At 41.2% G+C, this 23,702-nt stretch overlaps 1 protein-coding gene across 1 annotated transcript in view; it reads right to left on the bottom strand.

Moving 5' to 3' along the window:
- Positions 1 to 23,702, bottom strand: part of FNBP1 (formin binding protein 1) — a 2,646,599-nt gene that overhangs the window by 922,128 nt on the left and 1,700,769 nt on the right. Inside the window, exon 11 of the mRNA XM_044058144.1 lies at positions 20,063 to 20,146. Coding sequence (XP_043914079.1) covers positions 20,063 to 20,146 — 84 coding nt within the window. The remainder of the gene's footprint in view (positions 1 to 20,062; positions 20,147 to 23,702) is intronic.

Raw genomic sequence — 23,702 nt, 5'->3', positions numbered from 1 at the left:
CTCCCCTTAAAAAAGCAGTAGAAGTGGCAGTCGCCCTAGTGGAATGAGGTCTGATTCCAGCCGGAACCTCCTTACCATGATGAGAATAACAAAAAGCAATACAATGGCCAATCCACTTAGAAATAGTTTGTTTTGAAACAGGTTTCCCCTGAGAACCCAAAGCAAAAGAAATAAACAACTGTTGAGACTGCCTGAACCCTTTAGTTCTACTCAAATAATAACGTAACTGCCTGTGAATATCCAAAGAGTGCAAAATTTTTTCCCCTTTATTTTGGGGATCAGCATAAAATGTAGGCAAATGAATAGATTGGTTTAAGGCCACATTAGAAACAACCTTAGGCATAAAAGTAGGGTTAGTACGCAGGGAGACCCTATCCTTATGAAATATCAGGAAGGGTTCAACTGCCATTAGAGCCTGTAATTCAGATACCCTTCTAGCAGACGTAATGGCCAACAAAAAAGCAGTCTTCCAAGACAAAAACTTCAACTCCGTAGTAGCTGCAGGTTCAAAAGGAGGTAAAGTGAGCTTTTCCAACACAAAATTGAGATCCCAGGAAGGAGTAGGAGCTTTACGTGGGGGTCTTATGTTCTTTGCCCCTCTAAGAAATTGCTTAAACAAAGGGTGAGAGAATAAAGGTGGGTCACAGTCATAGTGAGCAGAAATGGCTGCAGCATGAACTTTTACAGAGGAGAAAGACAAACCCTTGTCTAATAATTCTGTAAGATACTGAAGTGAAACACTCAAATTAGGCACAGAAACATCAAAGCTCTTTGTTTTGCTCCAAAGAACAAATCTCCTCCATTTATCAGCATAAACTTTCCTGGTACTAGGCCGTCTGGCCTCCAAAATGACATTCAAAACTTGTTGAGGAAGCTGCGACCCCCCAGGGTCTAAAACAGAATACGCCAAGCTGTCAGATGCAGGGACTGAATCCTGACATTGCGGAAATGATTGCTTGCCTGGGACAAAAGGTGTGGAACTGATGGCAAAGGCCAAGGAGGCTCCCGTACTAAACTCCTCAGCAGAGGGTACCAGTGCTGATGTGGCTAATCTGGAGCTATTAGAATCATGCAAGGCTTGTCCTGTCTGACCTTCAAGAGCACCTTGGGAAGAAGAGGCAGAGGAGGAAAGGCATAGACGTGAAGGTTGTTCCAACTGAATGATAGAGCATCCACTTTCCAAGCTTTTGGGTGAAACAGCTTTGTGCAAAACTTTGGCAGTTGGAAATTTAGTGGAGAAGCGAACAGATCTATGTCTGGAGTTCCCCAAGCCACCATCAACTGTTGAAATACATGAGGATCCAATTTCCACTAGTGGGGATCCACCATCTGTCTGTTCAAAACATCTGCTAAGGAGTTCTGTGCTCCCGGCAGAAACCTTGCCTGAAGAGTGAGGTGCAAACTGAGAGCAGTCTCCCACAAAATCATAGCTTGTCTGCAAAGAGGGTACGAATGGGTTCTCCCTTGCTTGTTGATATACCACATGACTGTTGTGTTGTCTGTTTGAATCAACACCTGTCCTGGTTGAAGTAGATCCTTGAAAGCCATCAGGGCAAATTGGACTGCTAACATCTCCTTCATGTTGATATGCAAATGTTGTAGTCTGGGAGGCCACGTGTCTTGAACCCATTTCCCATTGAAGTGTGCTCCCCAAGCCATGTCTGAGGCATCTGTCGTTAAGATCCGACTCGCCTCTGGTCGGGTCACAGAGAGTCCCTTGTTTAGGTGACATTCCTGAGCCCACCACACAAATTCCCTTTGGATGCAAGGTATTATCTGAATGACAGTGTCCAAAACGTGGCAGTGTTGAGTCCATACGCTTTTGAGATACCATTGTAGCTTCCTCATATGCAGTTTGGCATTGGGAAGCACCAGAATACAAGATGCCATGAACCCCAAGGCCTGAAGGACTGTCCTTGCAGTCAGCCTGGACCGTAGAGATAATTGCTGGAAGTAAAGGGCAAGATTTCTTTGTTTGTCAAAAACGCCATCTGAGAGGCTGTATTCAGTCTCACACCCAGAATGCACATGTCCTGAGAGGGTACTAGACTGGACTTTGTTTCGTTCACAGAATACCCTAGGCACCTTAACACTGTCATAACATACTGAAGATGGTGAAGTAACTTGACTTTGTCTTGAGCAAGAATCAGGCAATCGTCCAAATAAGGATAAATTTGTATTCCCCTTAGTCTTAAGAAGGCTATCACCGGAGCCAGGACTTTTGTGAACACCCTGGGTGCAGTAGATAAGCCAAAGGGCAATGCAGAGAACTGATAATGAAAAGTACCAGCCCGAAAACGCAGGAACCTCCTGCAGCTGGGCCTGATAGGAATGTGAAGATAAGCCTCTTTGAGATCCAGAGTTACCATCCAGTGATCTTTGCCTAGCAGAGGCAGAAGCTGCTGCAAAGTTAACATCTTGAATTTTGGAATGTCCAGGTATGTGTTGAGAATAGACAAATCCAGAATTGGCCTCCAAGTGTTTCCTTTCTTTGGTACAAGAAACAGGCGAGAATAAAATCCTAGGCCCACTTCTGACGGAGGGACCCCCTGGATAGCCCCCATTTTTAAAAGTAAAGAAATCTGTTTGTGAGCCTCCAACTTTTGCTGAGGAGGAACATCTGGCATGCCTTTGAAAGGAGGCAAGGTGTGAAAATAAAACTTGTAGCCTCGGTCTATAATGTCCAACACCCATTTGTCCTGGGTGACAAAGCCAATTTTGCCTGAAAAGTGCCAACTTTCCTCCCAGAGGAGCTGCCAGACAGGAGGGATCTGGCAGCTGGAGATACAGGTCATTGGGTCTGTTTACGAAAAGGCTGACCCCTGCCCTCACCTGAAGATTGTGCAGGGGAACTCCACGTCCTGGGCCTGAAAGAACCCTGAGCATGAGCTCTGCCCCTACCACGTCTAGATCTGCCCCTAGACTGTAAATCAGAAGAAGGATAAGCCCATCCCTTAGCAGGCCAATTTCTGCTAAACTTAGGGGGCTGCACCTGTAAAAAATCCTTAACTGTCTGCATGGACTTAGCTTTGTCTTCCATTTTCTTCAAAACTGACTCCACAGGAGAACCAAACAGAACTTCAGATTGAAGTGGAGCATCCAAAATTCGAGCTTTAACATGCTCTGACAAATTCTGATCCTTAAGCCAGGCGTGCCTACGAATAACTGATCCAGTGGCAGCCACCCTGGAAGAAGCCTGAAGAGCATCAAAACCACACTGCAAAGAATGCTTACCCACCTGATCAGAGGCATGAACTAAATCTTGCAATTCCTTACACTCTATACCCTCTGCCAAAGCATCTACCTTAGATTTTAACTGACTTAAGAGAAAATTCTGGTACTTCAGCATATGAAACTGGCAATTCAAAGCCCTCATCGCTAGAGTGGAAGAGGTATACACTTTTTTACCCCACCTATCCAAAGCTCTGGAATCTTTATCCAGAGGAACTGGATTCTTTACAACAGAAGCCCTGACACCCTTAGGTCCCTGGCTAATAGTTTCCGGGTCAGCTCTTGGGCTCTTATACAAATATTTATGAGCCTCTGGCACTCTGTAATACCTGTCTGGCTTGACCGGGGCAGGAGGCAAAGAATCAGGATTAAGGGAAGCTTCAGAGAAAACATCCTGAACAACATCCAAAACAGGGGGAATAGCCAAGGGCCTATGCTGTGGTAAAAAATTCCCTAAGCCTCTTTCGAGAATCTGAGAAATCCTGACCTTCCCACTTAAAATGCTCCCTCATGGAATGCAGGGTTTCTGAAAAAGAAAAATCCTCTGGAGGGGAAGCAGAAGGACTAGAATCCTCTGCATCTGAATCAGAATAAGGAGGAAAATCCTGAATGTCTTCAGCCGAAGACTCGAGTAATCTGAGGAATGCTCCAATCCTTCCACCTCTGGCTCCACCCTAGGCCTCTTATCTGGAGGGGGCATAGAACCCCTGATTAAGGTAATCAAATCCTCTGCCATTTTCAGCATATGCTTTTTAGGTACAGAACCTGCAGAACTAGGGCTGACGCCAGAGGAAGACAAACCAGGCCTGACCTTGGAAGGTGCCTTAGAGACAGAAGTAGAAGGCCTAACCACCTTATGCAAAGAAGGGACTACAGAGACCTGAGAGGCCCCCTCAGCCTGACCCGACTCCTGAGAGGCCACATCCTGCAAGATTAAAGGCTCCCCCTGAGATTCAGCTGAAACCTTGGCTGGATCCACAGATTCCACCGTAGTTTCCAAAGAACCGGCGTCCGTAACGGACGACTCATCCTGCTTGGACTTTAACGATTTTTCCTTACGCTTCTTAGCGGTAGCGGGCGTCGGAGGATCCGATGGCATATTGTAGTTGCACCGCTTACCGAAGACAAGTCTAGCACAAGCTAACCTGCGTTTAATGGTGCGCTTATTAAATCTAGCACAAAAGCGACACCCGACTACGTCGTGCTCAGGCCCCAAGCAAGGAATACAGAGAGAGTGGTAATCCGTATGAGGTATCTGTTTCCCACAAGAAATACAATTATTCACTTTTTCTGACATCCGGATTTAACTGAGGCAAGAAAAGACAAAAATATTCCCCAACGGGGTACTTAGCCCAACTTGGTCTTCGGTCTGAAACTCAGAATACGAAAATTTCAGGACGCCGAACGGCACTTGAAACGCTGCTTCTGCTTCGGACCATGCGGCAAGAAAGACTGAGGATATGGCGTCGGTCATGCGCTTTAGTACCACGGCGTACTGACGTCAGATCTGAGCGACCATGACCGACGCCAGCCTAACACTTTGGTATTCGGGCCGACTGAGGACAGCGGACTACCCACAGGTTATGACTGCAGCAATGTGAGATGAAGAACATCTATCAACTATGATAGTTACATAGTACACAAAGTGTACAGACAGGGTAGATGGATAGAAATATACCAACAGTGATATAGTGAATACCCAAAGGGTAGAGAAATGGAGAAAAATGTAAAGATTATAACAGAAATGTACTTAAATGAAGGAAAGTTCGAGAGTCTCAGCTAAATGTCACCTTTTCTGAAACAGGCAAACGAGATCTGAGGTAATTGAGAGGGATTCTGGGTAGACCTGAAGCTCGAGAGTGTTTGGCTGGCGTGAGCTGTAGTAACGGCGGAGTTGGTTCCGATACTGGAACCGACCCCATCTGTCAAAGATGGAATGAAGATAGACAAAATGAGATGTTACATTTTTATTGCATTTTTAAAGGTGCCAAACATTAGATAATATTACTTGGCCACTTTGCTGTACTTTAGTCTGTTTTTACACCATACTACTTTTTGATCCATATAAAAAGAAAACCTGGAAACCCTCAGATGACTCTGCATCAAAAGATAATGGTTGCTGCTGAAATGAGTCATTGAATGGATACTGTGAATCTTCTACAAAAAAACTGCCTATAGAAAAAAACATTTTAACAGGGTCGAAATGCTGAATGTTAGCATTTTAACTTTAAGTTATGTATTAGTTGCTCCTCATTTATGTGACATTTATCATTTGAATTCCAGGTTTCAGTTTAAATTATCCTAATATACATATTTTAGTTTTTTAGTCCATCCCTCCAGTTTTATTTGGGCAGGTCTGCTATCCCTAATGTATCTTTCTTTATAATACATTATCATGAGCACCCCACCCCATTCTAGACTTGTGACTCATCTTCATGTGCTGGGATTTAAACCAAATGACTGGGGAAAGAACAGTTACCAATCCAACAAGACATATGGGAGACAGTTGGGTCCTGGCTGCACTATTGTGGATAGGATGCCATCCAGTTTCTTCCCTTCTATGTTGCCCACTTTATAAGTAAGCATATGCATCCTGGTCCAAGGAAGTTATGGTACCACTCTACTCATCCCTTATCAGACCCATCATTGACTACAGTGCCTCCTTCGGCATGTACCTGACTAGGCGTATGCTGTACTTGAAATGCCCACAGAGGTTCTTCACCAAGAGAATCCAGGGTATTAACACACACTGTCCTGTACAGGTTGCCTTAGAGCCCTGTCTCTAAACTTGGTCTCGTACAGATTGTTGAGAGGCTATCTGTGCAAAATAAAGTTAGAGTGCACTTAGAAACTGCACAGGCAGTGATTTCCTATGGAAAACAGTGGTGTTCATTGTGTTCCTTGGCATCTTTTGCTTTGGGCAATTAATGTTCTTGAATTTCATCTCAGCCATCTATCATTTCATAAAAAAAAATTATATTTATCCAAATGTCACCAAAACAAGACCTGACATTTCATTATGAACTCTTTATACTATTTTTGTTATTTGATTAGAGCTCATCATTGCTCAATAAACTTTCCATAGAGAACAGTGATATAGAATAAAAAAAAATACTTATTGTCTGTTAAAAATATGTAAGTAGAAAGAAAGTCAATTTATCAGGCCCAGTACAAATCTGAGCTTTCTACCACTACATGACCGCTGCAAAACTCAAGAAACAGCCCACTTCCAAAAGTATTAAAGAGATTTAAAAAAGTAAAAACATAACTTGACTAAGCTTCTAAAGAGGCAAAATAAAATGCCACTGTAATGAGCATTGAATCAGTACATTGGAAATAATTAAGTAGACGGAGAGGACATATCACAGGTGTGACAGAAAATATAGCCCACTAACATACAGCACTAAGCATATTTAGGAACTTGCACTCTACAGCACAGATGTGCTTCATCTTTTGATAGGGATACTGTGCAAGAAGAGTGGCCACAGACTAATGATACATATCATACAAGCAAGTTACAAGACGAAATCCTTAATAGCTTTATTGTCAAACAGCACTAAAGTACTTAAGCAATCGGGTAAGACAAGACTTATTCATAATGGTGATCTGGTTTTCCTCTTATTGTTAAACCACTCCTGCTGTTTCATAGGTTCATAGGTATATACTAGGCTGACGACCACCCGAGCCTTTATAAGCCTAGAAGTGCAACCCAATCCAAATGTATCCTCTTGTAATATGTGTGACTAAATTGGATGGGTATGTTAGTTATCAGGTTGCTAAAACGTTATGTGGGGTGGTACGATAGTTAGGGAATGTTTACTGCTGGCCAATAGACATGGAGGCCAGCCCAGGGGTAAATTTATGATTTCCCAACCAATGTTAGTTAGGGAATGTTTACTGTCAGCCTCCGTCTGTAACAGACATGGGGGCCATCCCTGAGATGAATTTACGATTTCCAATACAATGGTCAAGGTTACATTTAAATAGAGTTAGGATGGACTCTGCTTCACATGGATGGGGAGTATACTGCAGAAAACTGATATCCTTTGAGACACGTGTTTCACCAGCATGTTCTATTTATATCACAAGCAAAGTTTAAATTCCTGGAGCTGTTAATTTTGCTGATGTGCAAAAGCTCCATCGGGGCTGGATTAAGTGCTAAGCACAGATAGCCTCTCAACAATCTGTACGAGACCAAGTTTAGAGACAGGGCTCTAAGGCAACCTGTACAGGACAGTGTGTGTTAATACCCTGGATTCTCTTGGTGAAGAACCTCTGTGGGCATTTCAAGTATAGCATACGCCTAGTCAGGTACATGCCGAAGGAGGCACTGTAGTCAATGATGGGTCTGATAAGGGATGAGTAGAGTGGTACCATAACTTCCTTGGACCAGGATGCATATGCTTACTTATAAAGTGGGCAACATAGAATAATTTTCTAATCACCTTGGCTACATGTTGATCAAAGGCCACATTACCATCTACATATGTTCCCAGATCTCTAACTACCACATTAACTATTAGGGATGTCTTATCAATGGAGTAATTTGCCTGGGTTGACATTTTCTTAAAAGGCACTATAAATGCACTTCTTTGCACCGAGTTTTAATTTGTGGCTTTGGCAAGTCATTTATATGCATTAGACCTTCTTGCACAATGTTGGCGTCATGGCGGGAACTTATGATAGCTCACAATTTGCAGTCTTCTAACACTTGCCTGATTCTTACCTCATCATGACTTACTTTTCAGATATTGACTAGCATCTAGTCATCTTCATTAACTGCATTTCTAGGTTTTCATAGAGCTTAATCTTAGCCAAATTTTATCCAGTCTTTCCACCTGAAGAAAAAACAATATTCATGAACTCAGTCCTCCTGTCTACCACTAACCTTCTGATGACCACAGTCATATTCCAAACCATGGCTACTAATACTGCAGGCAAAAGGTTCTACTGTGGAGCTGGAAACCTTGAATGTCAGAATGGCAAGAAACCAAAACACTGAGTACTAATGCCCAAAACAAAGAAGGGTGAAAAATTAAACTGTAAGTGTGTTTTGCAGGGGAGCAAATCCCCAAACCCCCTTACTTTATATACCAACTTGAAGAAGGATAAAATCTCCCAAAATAAAGTTAGAGTGCACTTAGAAACTGCACAGGCAGTGATTTCCTGTGGAAAACAGTGGTGTTCATTGTGTTCCTTGGCATCTTTTGCTTTGGGCAATTAATGTTCTTGAATTTCATCTCAGCCATCTATCATTTCATAAAAAAAAATTATATTTATCCAAATGTCACCAAAACAAGACCTGACATTTCATTATGAACTCTTTATACTTAGTTCCTCACTATCAAGGTCAAGAAAAAAGAAGTTATGTACTTACCATAGAATTCTGTGTTGTCCATTTTCATTCTTTCTCAACTGATGGGTTCGGATCCAATCCTTCAGATCTGACTCCGCCATTGCTAAAGCTTGTGGCAACCAAAAACTCTCGAGCTTCTCACTTACCCAAAATGCACCAACCCTAAGTTACCCCAGATCTTGTTTCCTGATTTTTGTCAGAAAGGAAATATTTACTATGCATAGATAAAGGAAGGTTAAAAATTGCATGCAGTCAATACATAAAAAGACTATACCTGGAGCTCAATACAAAAGACAGTGACGTCCCCTAAAAACTCATTCTTCCAGAAGTTTGCTAAGGGTGGGGACTTGAGAAAGAATGAAAATGGACAACACAGATGGAATGTTATGGTAAGTACATAATGTCTTTATCTGATGTTGTCAATTTTCATTCTATCCTCAACGGATGGGACAGAGTCCCCAGCTACCTAAAATTCTGACTGGACTCAAGGAAGGATGTTCCTGAGCACAGGTGAACCAAATGATGCTCTACCTCTGGAGACCAGATCCAATTTGTAATGAGTAACAAAGATATCGGGATTAGTCCTAGTAGTTGCTGTGCATATGTCATCCATGGACGTCCTGGAAAGAAAAACTGAAGACATTGCCATGGATCTAGTATAACAAGCTCATACTGATTGTGGTAAGGTAAAGCCCAATTTTTTTATAAATAAATGAGATACAACCAGTTAACCATCTGACTAAAGTTACTCTGGCAACTGCTTTTCCCATTTTGAAGTCCGCAAAGGAAACAAACAAATGATCTGTTTTTCTTATGTCTTTTGTTCTATGCAGGTAAAAATGCAACTGTCTGTGAAAATCCAGTAAATGTAACATGTATTCATCTTTGTTAGAAAATTTGGGGAAGAAACCTGGCAAATGAATGAACTGATAGATATTGGATTCTGACACCACCTTGGGAAGAAAGAATGCCTTGGTTTGTAATGTAACTCTATCCTTATTAAAAAATCAAGTAAGGAGGTTTTGAAAGCAATGCTTGAATTTCTGAAATTCATCTAACAGATGTAATGGCTACCAGGAAAAAAAAAACATTTTCCAAGTAAGATATCTAAGGTCACATTTATCTGCTGGTTCAAGGGGGGAATGTATCAGTGCATGCAGTAAAAAATTGAGGTCCCATGGGGGAGTAGGGTCTTTAAAAGGAGGTTTTAAAAGTAGAGTGCCTCACAAGAAAGCTTTGCACGACTTATGAGAGGCTTCTGAGGAACCTTCAAATCCAGTGTGAAAGTTTGACATTGCTGCTAACTGAATTTTTAAAAGTTGAGGAACTAGCTCCTTCTTTAAAAAGTAGGGCCAAAAACTTACGGATGTTATGTATCGGATCTGAAAAAGGTTTAACCTGACGTGCCCAGTACTCAAATCTTTTGCATTTGTTGGAATAGAGTTTACGTGTTAAAGGTTTATGTGAAGACAATAGTATAAATCGGACAGGAGAAGTGAGCATACGTTGTCTGGCTATTAATGGAATTGGAGAAGCCTGGCCATCAGCATGAGTTCTGATATGTCTAATGGATCATGCCTGTCTGGTGAGCCAAGAGGTCTGGAGTCGGATCCAGAACCCAAGGTTGGTGAAGTAAGTGAGGCCAAAGGAAGGGAAAGCAAATCTGTTGAAGCCAGTAAGGTGCAATGATGATGACTTTGCTCTTCAACATGGCAGCTTTCTGTAGGAATTTCAGAATTAGCGGGATTGGTGGATAGGCGTATAGTAGACCAGGGGGCCAATCATGAAGAAGAGCTTCCCCTGCTCCATTTGTTTTTTAGGGGAGAAGCAAAAAGATCGCAGTAAGGCTGGCCCCACTGAAAAAAAAATTTCTGTCACGTTTTTGTTGACAGACCATTTGTGAGGTAAAAGAATGCACCTGCTCAGCTTGTCTGCTGTCACACTGGACTTCCACGGAATGTGCACTGCTATGAGAAAGTGGTTGGATGAGATTGCCCATTGCCACACTCCGAGCACTTCTTGACACAATGAAAGATCTGGTCTCTCCTTGTTTGTTGATGTACCAAACTACTGACATATTGTCCATTTGAATTGCAATTGTCCCTGAAGGGAGAACACTCTGAAGGGCCTGAAAAGCACTGCTCTCATCTCTAGGACATCGATATATAAACTGGCCCTTTGGGGGACCAAGTGCCTTGGACTGTTCATAGGTTTATAGGTAGGTACTAAGTTATCTGCCCGAAGGCATTTATAAGCCTAGCCAGAATGTGTTGGATTTTCGCCACCCCTAGATTAGTTCCCTGTGCCTCTGTCCAGCAGAGCCACTGAAGTGATCCCCTGGGTAAACTTTCTGTTTCCCATCCACTCATCAAGGTTTCTCTTGAAGAGTATTAGCGAGGAGCTCTTCCTAATGTAGGTTGGAATCTTGTTCCAAAGCATGGGAAGTCTCTGGGACAGGAATCTATCCCTCCAGCATGTCCTATTTACTGTTGTGGTCAGGTTTAGATCCCTAGAGCATGTGGCTCGAGGGGATATGATTTTCTTTAGGTGGAGCATGTCCATCAATTCTGGGTTGGACATGGCCTTGTATGTCAGGCAGAGATCACCTCTGAGTAGGCGGTATGCAACCGAGTACAGCTGGAGTTTCTTCAGTCAAGCTGCATAGGACATCTTTTTGAGGCCAATGATCCTCTTGGTGAGGTACTTCTGTGGTCTTTCCAGCTGTTGTAGGTGCCCCATAAGATACATCCCAAATGGGGCATTGTACTCTATGATGGGTCTGATGAGTGATGAGTAGAGGGGCATAATGACCTCTTTTGATCAGGATGCAAACCCTTTTGTGATTAGGAGGGCCATGCAGAAGGATTTTCTGACCACTTTGGCAATGTGATTTTCAAAGGAGAGATTGCTATCTATTTGGGTCCCCAGATCCCTTATTATGTCTTCCGTATTTAAGGGACTACCACCTATGTGGTAGTTTGTGGGTACTTCGTTTTTTGCAAAGGGGATGACTATGCACTTTTTAGCATTTAGCATGAGGCCATGATTTTGACACCATGAATCCGTCTCAGTGAGACCCTTTTGGAGGATGTCTGTGTCAGCCAGAGAGTCAATTATAGCCCCTACTTTGCAGTCATCTGCAAACTTGGTCAGCCATAGTCCTCCTGTGCTTGCCTGTACCTCTGAGAAGTAAATACCAAACAGGAGGGGCCCTAGGACTGAGCTCTGGGGAATGCCACTTGCAACCTGTTTAGAGTCGGACCTAGCTCCCGCAACTCTCACCATGTGGGTTCTGTCCGTGAGCCAGTTGGCAACCCATCTTGTGACGTAGGGGTTTATGTTCAGGCTGGTGAGCTTGTCTATAATACCAGAACAGGGAATGGTGTTGAAGGCCTTTGTGAGGTCTAGGTAGGCTGAGTGTACCACCTTTCCCTTGTCTATAGCCTTGGTAACTGTCTCAAAGAAGTCCACCAGGTTTAGGAGGCATGATCTGCCCTTAACAAAGCCGAACTGGGTAGGGTCCAGTGTTTGGAGGTTCCCAATGTCTCTGTTAATGAGTTCCATAATAATTCTCTCCATAGCCTTGCAGACCAAGCTAGTCCGGTTTATAGGGCAATAGTTCCCGGGGTCTGTTGTGGCTCCACTTTTGTGGAGCGGAATAACCATTGCTGTGTGCCACTCTATGGGTATGTAGCCTGTGGAGAGGCTGAGTTTGAACAGTGTGTTTAGGTGAGGGGGTAATTCATCTTTGAGCTCTTGTAGGACACAGCCTGGGACATCGTGGGGTCCCATTGATGCTGTGTTTTTGGCTTTGAAGAGGGCTGTTTTAACCTGAGTGTCTGTGATTTCAGGGGCTCTACATTCTTCTGGTATGGTTATGGGCCATTTTGGGGGTGAGAGGGGGGGTGAAGTTTGCACTGAACCTGTCTGCCAGGATGTTGGCGATATCGGTAGCAGATCTGAGCATTGCCACTTAGATTCTTGACACAGCTAAAGAATGCCTTGTGGTTATCTTTTTAGTCCTTGGCAATTTTTCTTTTGAAGCTCGCCTTGGATGATTTTATGAGGGATCGTAGTTTCTTGCTGATACTGATCAGGGATGTCTTCCCTTCTTGGGATTTTACTCTTTTCTGTACTAGTTTCTTCCTCCTATTGTATAGCTTGTTTATGGCAGGGGTCCACCAGATTGGTTTCCTTTTTTTGGAGGAGTGAGTCTTGGTTTTGCTTAGGATAGCACAATCCATGCATTCTTGTAGGTGCCCATAGAATGCATTAGTAAAGGATTTTGCAGCTTGGACAGCATTATCCTTTAGCATGGAGGCTTTGAAACTTTCAACCTCGGTCTTAAGTAACGTGAAGTTTGCTTTTGAAAAGTTTTTCACACTGGTTTCCTCGTCCGGGGTTGGGGGCAGAATGTGGATATACAAAGTGATTTGTTTATGGTCAGATCAACCAGTGAGGGTTTGACCTCCGGTGTGGAACACCGGTCGGTCGCCCATGTTGGTGATGACCAGGTCCAATATGTTGTCACCTCTGGTGGGAGTGTTGACCAGTTGATCCAGGGCTTTTGAATTTATAAATTCTAGGAAATGTTGGGCCAGGGAGTCAGTACTTGAGTAGTTCTCCCAGTTAATGTTTGGGTAATTGAAATCACCCACTATTAGGGTGTTTGGAGAACCTTTATGTTTCCCAGTGCTTCCAGACGTGGAATGGGGTCATGGGACATGGTGGGTGATCTGTAGCAAGCTACAATTTGAAATGCAGTTTTGCCCGTTGTTAGTTGCATGTGGATGATCTCGGAAGCATCGTCCTGTGCCACTAACCTGGAGGTGTGGGTATTCTTGATTAATATGGATACGCCCCCACCTTTTGTATTTCGGTCCAGGTTCTGTGGCAGAAATGTATGGTATGAGTTGTAGCCTGGTAGTGCTGGGGTGCTCTCTGGAGCCTTAAACCAGGTTTCTGTTACTGCACATATATCGATTTTCTCCATAATGAGGAGTGCCTCGAGTGCGTGCATTTTGAGGTTTAGACTTCTGTCACTGAGTAGCATTACCCTCAGTTTTTTGTTACTTATGCTATTTACGGCGGTGGGTTTGTCTTTTGAGCCTTGCCTAAAAAAGGCTCCAGAAAGTGCCCCACCCCCACCTCAAATGGGAAGCGTCCATCATCACTACTGCCTTGGGTTGAGGGGGAATGAAATGACAGCCTTGTAGAACCTGATTCGATAGAATCCACAACCTGACATAACTCTTGCATATGTGAATGATTCTATCAGAGTTGACATGGGTTGGTAAAATATTGACCATTGTGTTGCTAGCATCCACTGTAGAATCTTCATGTAAAATCTGGCTAAAGGTACTAGTGTTATTGCCACTGACATAGATCCTGGAGCTTGAAGGACCAAGTGGGCCAAAATTTTGGTACTGGTATTTTTCTGACCTGTCATCTTATGGTTTGAACCCTTGAGGGAGACAATGAAGCTATCACTGATTTTGTGTTGAACAGTGCTCCTATGAAGTCCCAAATTCTATGTTGGTTCCAGTTGAGACTTATCGTAGTTTATGGTTATCCCCAGATGAGAACATGTCTGAAAAACCTGATCCCTTGTCTTTATTAATTGATGCCTGGTCAGGGCAGTAATGAGCTAGTCGTCTAAAGATGGAAACACCCGGAACCCTTGCAGTCTCAAGTGAGCTGCTAATACTGCCATATATTTGGTGAACACCCTGGGGGCTGTGGTGAGACCAAAGGGAAGAACTCTGAATTGGTACTGACTTGCTCCCAGCCGGAAGCATAAACACCTTCTGGATCATCTGTTATTCTTTATGTGATAGTCCACATCCAGAAGATATAAAAAGCACATCCAGTGGTCCTTGCCCAGAACAAGGCAGATGGACTGAACCGTGACTTTCTGAAACTTGGTGCATTGGACTGACTTGTTGAAGTTGCTGCTTAAGTTGCTGAGATCCAAAATTGCTCTCAAGTCCCCTGTTTTCTTTGGCACTAAAAAGAACCTTGAGTAAGTTCAGGAATCTCTCTGGTCTGGTGGGACCTTTCAGATTACTTTTTTTCTAGCAGCTTTTATATTTGAATTGCTGCCTGTTTCCCCTGGCTGGGTGGAACATTGGGGATTTTTCTCAAGATTGGAGGAGGAAGGGAAAAAGGCGTTATATAACCCCTGGAAATAATCTTCTGCACCCAAGTATCTTTTATGTCAAGCCAGGCTCTCTGGTGCAGGGATAATCAACCCCAGATTGCCTCCAGAGGTGGACAATCAATCCTCCTTTCAGGAGCGCTTGTAAGGTCTATCAAAGAAAGAATCTCTGGACCCCTGGTTATGAGGGCTACCTCTGCTGCAGGGGCAGCTTTGACTATTGGAGTTCCCTCCTCTGCCCTTGAGGGAATGACTTCCACGTGTCCTGGAAAAGACCCTGGGATTTCTTGAACCACATCTTCTGACCACCTCATTGATTCCTAAAAAGGATCTCTAGAGGGGTCGAAAAACATACACGCATGGCAGATAGGATCTTTCCATCCTTCCCACACCTGGATAATGTGTCCTTCACTTTGGAGCCAAAGAAGTGCGGTCAAAGCACTGACGAACAAAGACCTGAAGGGCTCCGCAAAATCACATAAGCACATCTAGGCATGTCTCCTGATGGAAATGCCTGAACCCGCTGCCCTTGAGGTTCCTTCAGCTACATGCAAAATGAGTCTCACAGAAGAATTTGAACTAGACTGCAGGGCATAAAACTGAAAAGTCACGAATGATTGGACCTCTGCAATAACAGATCCTGAGAGGGTATTTGATAGCTCTTTAATCAAATCCCTCTGTAATCTTGTAAAATGTACCAAATAATTCAGCACCCTTAAGGTGAATGTCACTGAAGGATAGACACACTTCTCTAACATGTCTATCGTCCTAAATTCCCTGTTTGTGGGATGAACAGTGGAGCTCCCTTCAGCCAGTTCCTTTTTGGTGGCCACCGCCATGACCATCGCATCAATGGGCACCCTTTTACCACAAAACTGCTTATCCAAAGGTCTTGTCCGATCTGTTGGATATTAGTTCAAATGTATTGAGTTTCTTCCATGCCCACTAACAGACTAACTCAATAAGCTCTTAGGTGGCTGTGGTAACCCAGGAGGTAGATGGGCCAGTACTGAAATCCTCCAGGAATACAGACTCCTCAGATGAAGGGATCCTGGGGTTTCAGCCACTTCTCTGTCTTAGGATCTCAATGATGTCTCCAAATGAGACATCTTCAGGAGGTGATTGTGGGGACCCTTCACCTTCATCGAAGTCCGTATCTTCTGTAATTGACTCCTCTGGGGAGTCCAAGTGCTTCCTTTTACACGTCTTCTTCTGAGGAACCTCCTCAGTGGGATGCTCTGGGGAGGTTTCAGAAGAACAAAATCGAGATACCTTGTTGGGAAGCCTGGGGGTCTCAGACTGGCTGTCCCTGTGGTAAAGAGTGATGAGGCTCTGAGAACAGGGACATCAAGGTAGAAGGCTTAAGATCTGAAGGGGGTTTGATCTATCTGTTCTGCCAAGGCAGAAAAAACACTTTTCACAGCCTCTAAGCCAGACCGCTCCAGAGGAAGAGAAAACCTTGGATCTGAAAAGACAAGCTTATGGACCACTGTCCTCTCTCACTCTGAAAGCAGTCTCCCTGATGTGGAAGCCTGAGCCGAGCTATGCCAGTGCTGAGGCTATGAGGCACAGAGATGGCTCTGACAGCTTCGAGTTGATCCAACACCTTGGATCCAACAGGAAAGCTTTGGTTACGACAGTTCTCCAGATCAAACTGAACCGGAGCACTCAGAGTAAGCTGCGGATCCAAAGATATTGCTATTTTCAGATCTGAGCCAGACTGCTTGGATCCTCATACTCTGAGACAGTTGAAGGCGTCAAAGGAGGAACTTGTAGTGGGGTATAGTAGAAAGGGTAAAACTGGGCAAGATACCCATTTGACTCTACGCTGAGAGGATCTTTCACACCACTCTTTCCGTAACTTCCTCCATCAAAACTGTGGAAGAATGAGTGGAAACAATAGATGGGGACCTGGGTCTGTGATACTCCAAAAATGGTAATGCCACCCTTGAGGGCAACAGATCCACAGAAGGGGAGTATATTTTGTGGGTAGGTGAATAATACTCGAACTGGTAGGACTGGAAGTGGTCTGATCCAGTACCTTTTTTGTCACATCAGAAAAAGTTGGGTCCACCAATTTTTGCTTTTTTGGATCCAAGGGTGAGGTCGGATCCATCTTAGCTCTTTTCTTAGTTGGCTCCAAAACAGTGGAGGACATAGAAGTTTTCGGAGAAGAAGTTTTTGATTGTTTAGACTTGGGAAACTGATCTCCAGATATAGCCTCTCCCAAGGCAGAAGGTAATACACCCTTTAAGATAAGCTTGTTTTTTTTTCATTCTACAAGCACCCTGGGGTTGAATCAGTGGCGCAGGGAACAGTCTTCCTGCAAATGTAAAGGACTGAGGCAGTAAACACAAAGTGTGGGCATCGGACCCAGGAAGCTTATGCCCACATTTAATGCACTTTCTGAATCCAGTGGCACCTTTTCCTGATACTGTATCACAACACAGAAAATCACTTTCAAAAAACAGATATTTTTTGGGGAAATAGTAAAGAGCAGTAGGAAAGGTACCAACTATGGTAGAATAGACTACACTAGGTCTAGAAAGACAGAAAATTACTAACAATACTAATTTAGAAGTACACAGTGTAAGGAAAAGAAAGATAAAGTTAACTAACTATCATAACAGATGGCACAGTGATGCAATGGTAGCATTGTCGACTCACAGCAAGAGGTTCTCTGGTTCAATTCTTGGCTGGAGTGCCTTCTTTGTAGAGTCTGCAAGTCCTCCCTGTGTTCATGTAGTTTTCTCCTGGTACTCCAGTTCCTCCCATGTTACAAAGACATGCACCTGGAGTGTTTCTCTCTGGGCCTCTGGTGAAAATCGGCTTCATTCAAAGTTGGACTTTCCCAGTAAACAAATGTTAAATAAATAAATATATAACGGTACAGAAATAATATGAGAAAGGTAAGGGATATTAGAAATATTAGAATTACTAGGAAATGGAGGGTTTTATAAGATAATAAACACTTCTCTCAACAGCTTGAGAGGAATGGTAAACCATGTAATTTGCTGAAAACGGCAAATGAGATCTGAGGTAACTTACGGTTTGTGCATTCTGGGTAAGAGACAAGCTCGAGAGTTTTTGGTTGTCACGAGCTTTAGCAATGGCTTAGTCAGATCTGAGCGACTGGATCTAAACACATCAGATGAGGATAGAATGAAAACTGACATCAGATCATCAGTTGTTTTGTTTAAAAACAGCAGTGAGAATCTCCAAGTGGTCCACATATTATATATACACTACAATTCATGTTTGGAAAAGAATAGTTTACAGGGTTGCACTAATACAGGGGCAAAAGATTATGACTTAAGTCAATGACAAATAAAAACTAGATGAACCTGAATACAGATTAAGGACCATCCTGTTGAGCTGAAAATTCCAAAACTTTTGTGCTAAAAATTAATGATGAAATTAACACAACTGCATATATTACCTTGTTCACTGAATCTACCAGGAAATGATCTCATCATGTATATGTGCTTCCCCACAAATTATTTAAGATTAGCAAAAGGTATAAATCATTAAACTTCTTGTTCAAACAGTTAATCAGCAAATATTCATAATGTGTTAATCCAGACCCACCAGTTCTGGTAAAATGAAATAAAAAGGAAAAACACTCCAAAAAGGTTAAAACCTGCATCATGTTTCAAAGCAAAATGTTTTAAACAGCAATGTCATTTTTAACTAATCGCACTCAAAATGTGACATTTAAACCTAGTGTTCCCAAAAGCAAGGGAAAATCTGGAATTAGATGCTGAAGGCATTAGAAAAATGTGGAATTAAATGGTGAATTAATGGTGCAATTTTATGACTTCTTCAGTATCGTGTACAACTTTATACAGGCAGTGAAATTAAAATGCTAAAATTACATGTTTTACACAAAACAATTCATTAGACCTCATTTTGGGATGTCAGGCTTCATTAACTGAAATTCTGAGTTCAAATGATTCCATATATTTTGACTGCAGTACCTCTTTTAAAACAGACATCAACCTACAAACTACAACAGACAAGCAGTCTGAGCAATAGCTTAATGAATAAGCAATACACATTTATTTTTTACTGTACAAGATAAATTGATACAATACACATATTCAACTAATAACAAACCTGGTAAACTACAGCCGTGGCACTAACTGGCTATAAAAGATATTGAATGTGTTAAGTGCTAACTTGTTCTAAAATGTGTACAACTTTGTAGAGAAAGTACACAAACAGTGAACAAGCAATATCTCTGTTAAAAATTGCCAGCAGTCTATTGCAGAACACTAATAATTACAATTTTGCACAGTTTATTTTTACTAAGCTAGCTATTTAATGGGGTGAAACAATTTCCTTCTAAGCAACATTAAATCCATGCACAAAACATAGAACAAAGGACATGAATGTTGTTTATAGTTGCTATAGCTGGGTTTTGACATACTCATCTGCTCTTTACAATTCCATGCATTTGTCTAGCTATATTATTTCCTATCTTAACTACACAGAATGAAAGCACAATGATCACAGCCTGCAGCAAATAACAGAGAGACACCAGGAAGCAACAAGCTGGAGTAACACACGACAGGATGAATCTAGCAGGTATATGAATCCCTTGACAGTCACTGACACTAACCTCACTTACAGAGTCATGGCATTACAAATATGTTTGTTTAACTTGAGTAAAGGCAACAAATTTAAGTAACCATCTGCAAAAAAGAAAAAACAAAATCACACTATAAACTTTCTTTGATTTCTAACGGCTGTAGCTAAAGAAATTGAGGAAATCCTAGAATAACTCTTTAGTGGTATTTCAGAAAAAATATCAACAAAATTTAAAGCTATTTTGTATAAAAATTTGCTGAAATTGAATAAATTGTTTTTAAGAAATTTTACTTTATGCTGACTGGTACTCTACAATTACCAGCAGTCATTTGAGCACTAAGTAGCCAGAACTGAATGACTATTAGAATCGTTACTACTTTCTCCAGAAATTAATGACTTTTGCTGTCATGCACTTCTTCCTTATTATTCTCTACTTCCCTTAAGAACATCAAGTATTTTTTGAAGTTAGCTTGGCTTGTAGTTGTATACCTTGCTCTCCTTGCCCAAAAGCCTAGTTTTGGAGACCACATAACTGTATTTGCATATACTTTTAGTAGTTATTTTTGTAATGTATTTAACAAAAAAAATCTTCACTGTTTATTATGGGAAAAATAAATTATTTTTCTTTGTGTGGCATGTGTTAAATCAGTTCCAACACTACTAATTCTGTAAATGCGGTTAGTGACTGTGGATTAAATGTACGGTCTGAAAACCATACATCCACTTACAAAATACTCCCTAGCTTCATAGGCATATGTAGGTTTCCCTAATGTCCTCTTCATAAGTTCTTTATGAAAACAGAAAGATCGTGTCTGCCAATGCAGCAGAAAAAAGGAGAAGAAAAAAGAAGAAGAAAAAAACGGAAAAGCATTTGTTAGCAGGAGTCCTGCATAAGTAACTGCAAACTAGTACATGATTTACTACATTTGAACAAACTTTGGAAACTAAATATCAAAAGCAGTACAGTACAAGAAGCAGCTTATCTTACAGGCATCTCCAAATTAAGTTAAAATGGAAATAAGAGATTATAGTCTAGTTAAAGAGATTCATAACAAAATAATTCTGGCATACTTACCATAGTTTCACTTAACTCCAGTGCTGTCACTGAAGAAAAAAACTGACCTTTTTAGGTAATATGCCCAGTTTCTGCTGTACTAAAAGACTTGCAAAAACACTAACATCATGTGGTAGATGAAAACATGTACTTGTTATTGACGGACTCTAGCCTTTATTGAGTGTTTTTCTCAGCACTTTACACTTAGCCATCAAGGTTCAACCAACTCCTTCTCACACCAAAATGGATTAATTCCTGGGTCAGTTCCACCAAACAACAAAACACCACAACTCACCTGTCCATCACATGACAGAGAAGAAAACATGATGAGGTGGGTGTTACCTTTAAAGCCTGATACGTATTCAGATGTTGAACTTTTATTTTAACATTCAAAAGTGAGTTGTGCAATGATGCCCTAAACTAAACCTGCCTCCAACACATACATACATGTAAAGATTTAAGCACGGGCAATAATGCCCTTCTAGCATAATATATCAAAACAGTTGTTCCCATAATAAGTATCCAGGCTGTTCTTAAAAATAATTAAACTAGAGTTTGCTTTAATGTAATTTGGTGGTATACTCCAAGCATCAGCTACCCTCTCAGAGAACCAGTTAAGTACACTTCTCATTTTTACAGAATCTTCTACATAGGTTGTCTAAAATTTCTCTACTACTGCTTGATAACCTAAGCATTCCCAGAGGTAGTCTCTAAATGCCCCGTATAACTGAATAAGGTCTCTTGTTAAATATCTGTATGAGATGCTGTAAAACTGCAGGTATTTTAGATTTTCTAATAACTTAAATTTTCACATCCATGGATGTCCTTGGTATATTTCTGCTGTACTTGTTCTAGTTTACTTACACTTGTTTTCTTATAATGTTTCAGTATTAGTATTATTCCATACTCAAATTTGGGTCTAACATAACTAAAAAACAATGAGTCCATCATTTCTGATTTCTTAGACTTTATAAATCTTTTTTTATACAACTTATAATTCTACATCAGTTACTAATTGGTTGAAATGATTAGAAAAACTCAAAGCTTGCTCTACCCATATACCCAAGTCCTTAAATAAATCTAAGGTTTCAATCACTGTGTGCTGTATTAACATTTCACCTTTAAATTTATGTGTCCCAAATCTCGTATGTTTTGTTTTTCATGTATTTATCAGCATATTATTCTCCTGTGTCCAAATGGTCAATTTCGTCAAGTTCGTTTGGTGATATACCTATCTGTAACAGGTATAATCAGTTTTCCCATTTTTCAAGTCATCTGCATACAGACTGCAGAACACCTTAAATGAAAAAGATAGAATTGAAAGATACAATCTAAATAAGCATGGGCCTAGGACAGAGCCCTATGGGACACCTCGATTTTGCCTGCCCAATTGATGTATGACACTTGCCATATCACATTTTTTTAAGTCATGCAGCTATCCATCTTATCAAGAGTACATCAATACCTAGTTGGTCTAATTAACTGATAAGTGTTTTGTATATGACCCTATCAAATGCTAAAGTTAAATCTATATAAATTACATTACAGCACAATTTTTCAGTCATAGTAGCTACTATTTACTGTTACAGAACACCAGATAATGCTCCCCCCACCCTATCTGAGAAGTGTCTATGGTCACTGTGGCTAATGGCTGGGGAAGTACAAAGGGTCGACCTAATGTCACGAGTGGAGTAAACCCACCAACGAAGGTCTTGTTGTAGGTAGTAATAGATCTATTTTCAACATATGCAGGTTGATATATGGTTCAAGTCCCAACCATTCCAATTCTGACAATAATTTATCCAATATAAACTTCTCCATTATTTTTCCACAACATGACACTAAACTTATGGGTCTGTATAACTCTGGGTTTTTCCTACTTCTATTTCCCATAAAGACAGGTTTAACAAATGCATGTCTTCAGCCATGAGGTATCTCCCCATATTTACACTACCTAGTAAATAAACATAATGGAATCTCTCTTTTTCAATTTCTGCAAACCTTTTGGATTTATAATACTATGACAGGAATGGACTCCATTCCTAAGTCAAAGTTCGATTAAAGTCATGAAATTAGTATTGTTTCAGTCTTTGATGTCAGCCAGAAGTGCTTTTCGAAGCACCCGCAATATGTCCAGTAATGACTCCTCCTGCAATTTGTACAGAGTTACATGTATTGGTAACATATCTAAATACAATTGTAGATTATTTTTTATAAGACCCATTGCTCCTACTACAATTGGGACTGTCTAGGTATCTTTTTTCCACATTGCTCTCGTTTCTGCCTGCAAATCCTGACATTTTATAACTTTGTCTCTCTCAGTACGCAAGATACTGTAGTCACTGGGTGTGGCGATTTCAGTGATCAATACTACTTTTGTCTTCTTTTCATGGACCACCATATCTGGTTTTCCAACATCTGTCTTTTGAACTGTTGGTAATCGATGATCCCATGTGATGTAAACCATCATTTTCTATGATGCTTTGTGGCTCATCTTTCCAGTGTTTTTCAGCCACATCAATACCATAATGTTTGCACAATCCCCAGTGCAACAATCAATCTTGCCACATTATTATGCCTTTCAGTATACAGTCCTTCTGCCATTAGTATGTCACAACCAGCAATGAGGTGTGCGACTGTTTCTAATTCAGTTTTACAAAACCTATACTTGTCTGTTTTTCCCACATGTTCAATGAACTTTGTAAATCAAAGTGTATGCAGCCCACTATCTTGGGCCGCCAATATTAACCTTTCGTCTCTTGGTTTGAATTTGCCTCTCCTTAACCATTCCTGCGTTCATTCCTGATCAACATGAGGTTCTTCCAGAAGTTTTCTATACCTGGAACTATATTTATGCATTTTCTACATGGTACTACAAGTTCATGCCAAAGTGCTCTCAGATAATTATTACTAATTCTGTCTCCTCTCCTTGGTTTGTTTGGAACCAGTTTGAGTAGTTCTTTTTCAATATAATCTAATTGATGTCACTAGGACAAATTAGCACCCTTTTTGTGGAACCGAACTGCTTTGCAATAGAATCTGTAAACACATCTACAATCTTTTGTGTCTGAGAATACATTTTAGAGTCTACAAACACTTTAGCAATTTGTATGCATTTACTCCTACACCTTACTTATCTATAAAACTGTTTCCTATTATACACTATCTTTATTTAAATGTTGTTCAAATTTTTTTTGATCTTGTCATACACTACGTTTAATCTGTCTGCCCAGCTTATTTATTTCAGTTTTCAAAGTCGTAGTTCCACCTCTTTTTATCTCTCACCTTAATCAAGTATATTGCTCTTATGGAAA

Source organism: Protopterus annectens, chromosome 16.part0 (genome assembly GCF_019279795.1).
Source record: "Protopterus annectens isolate FY-2018-M chromosome 16.part0, PAN1.0, whole genome shotgun sequence".
NCBI lineage: Eukaryota > Metazoa > Chordata > Ceratodontiformes > Protopteridae > Protopterus > Protopterus annectens.
This window is presented reverse-complemented; position numbering and strand designations above follow the sequence as displayed.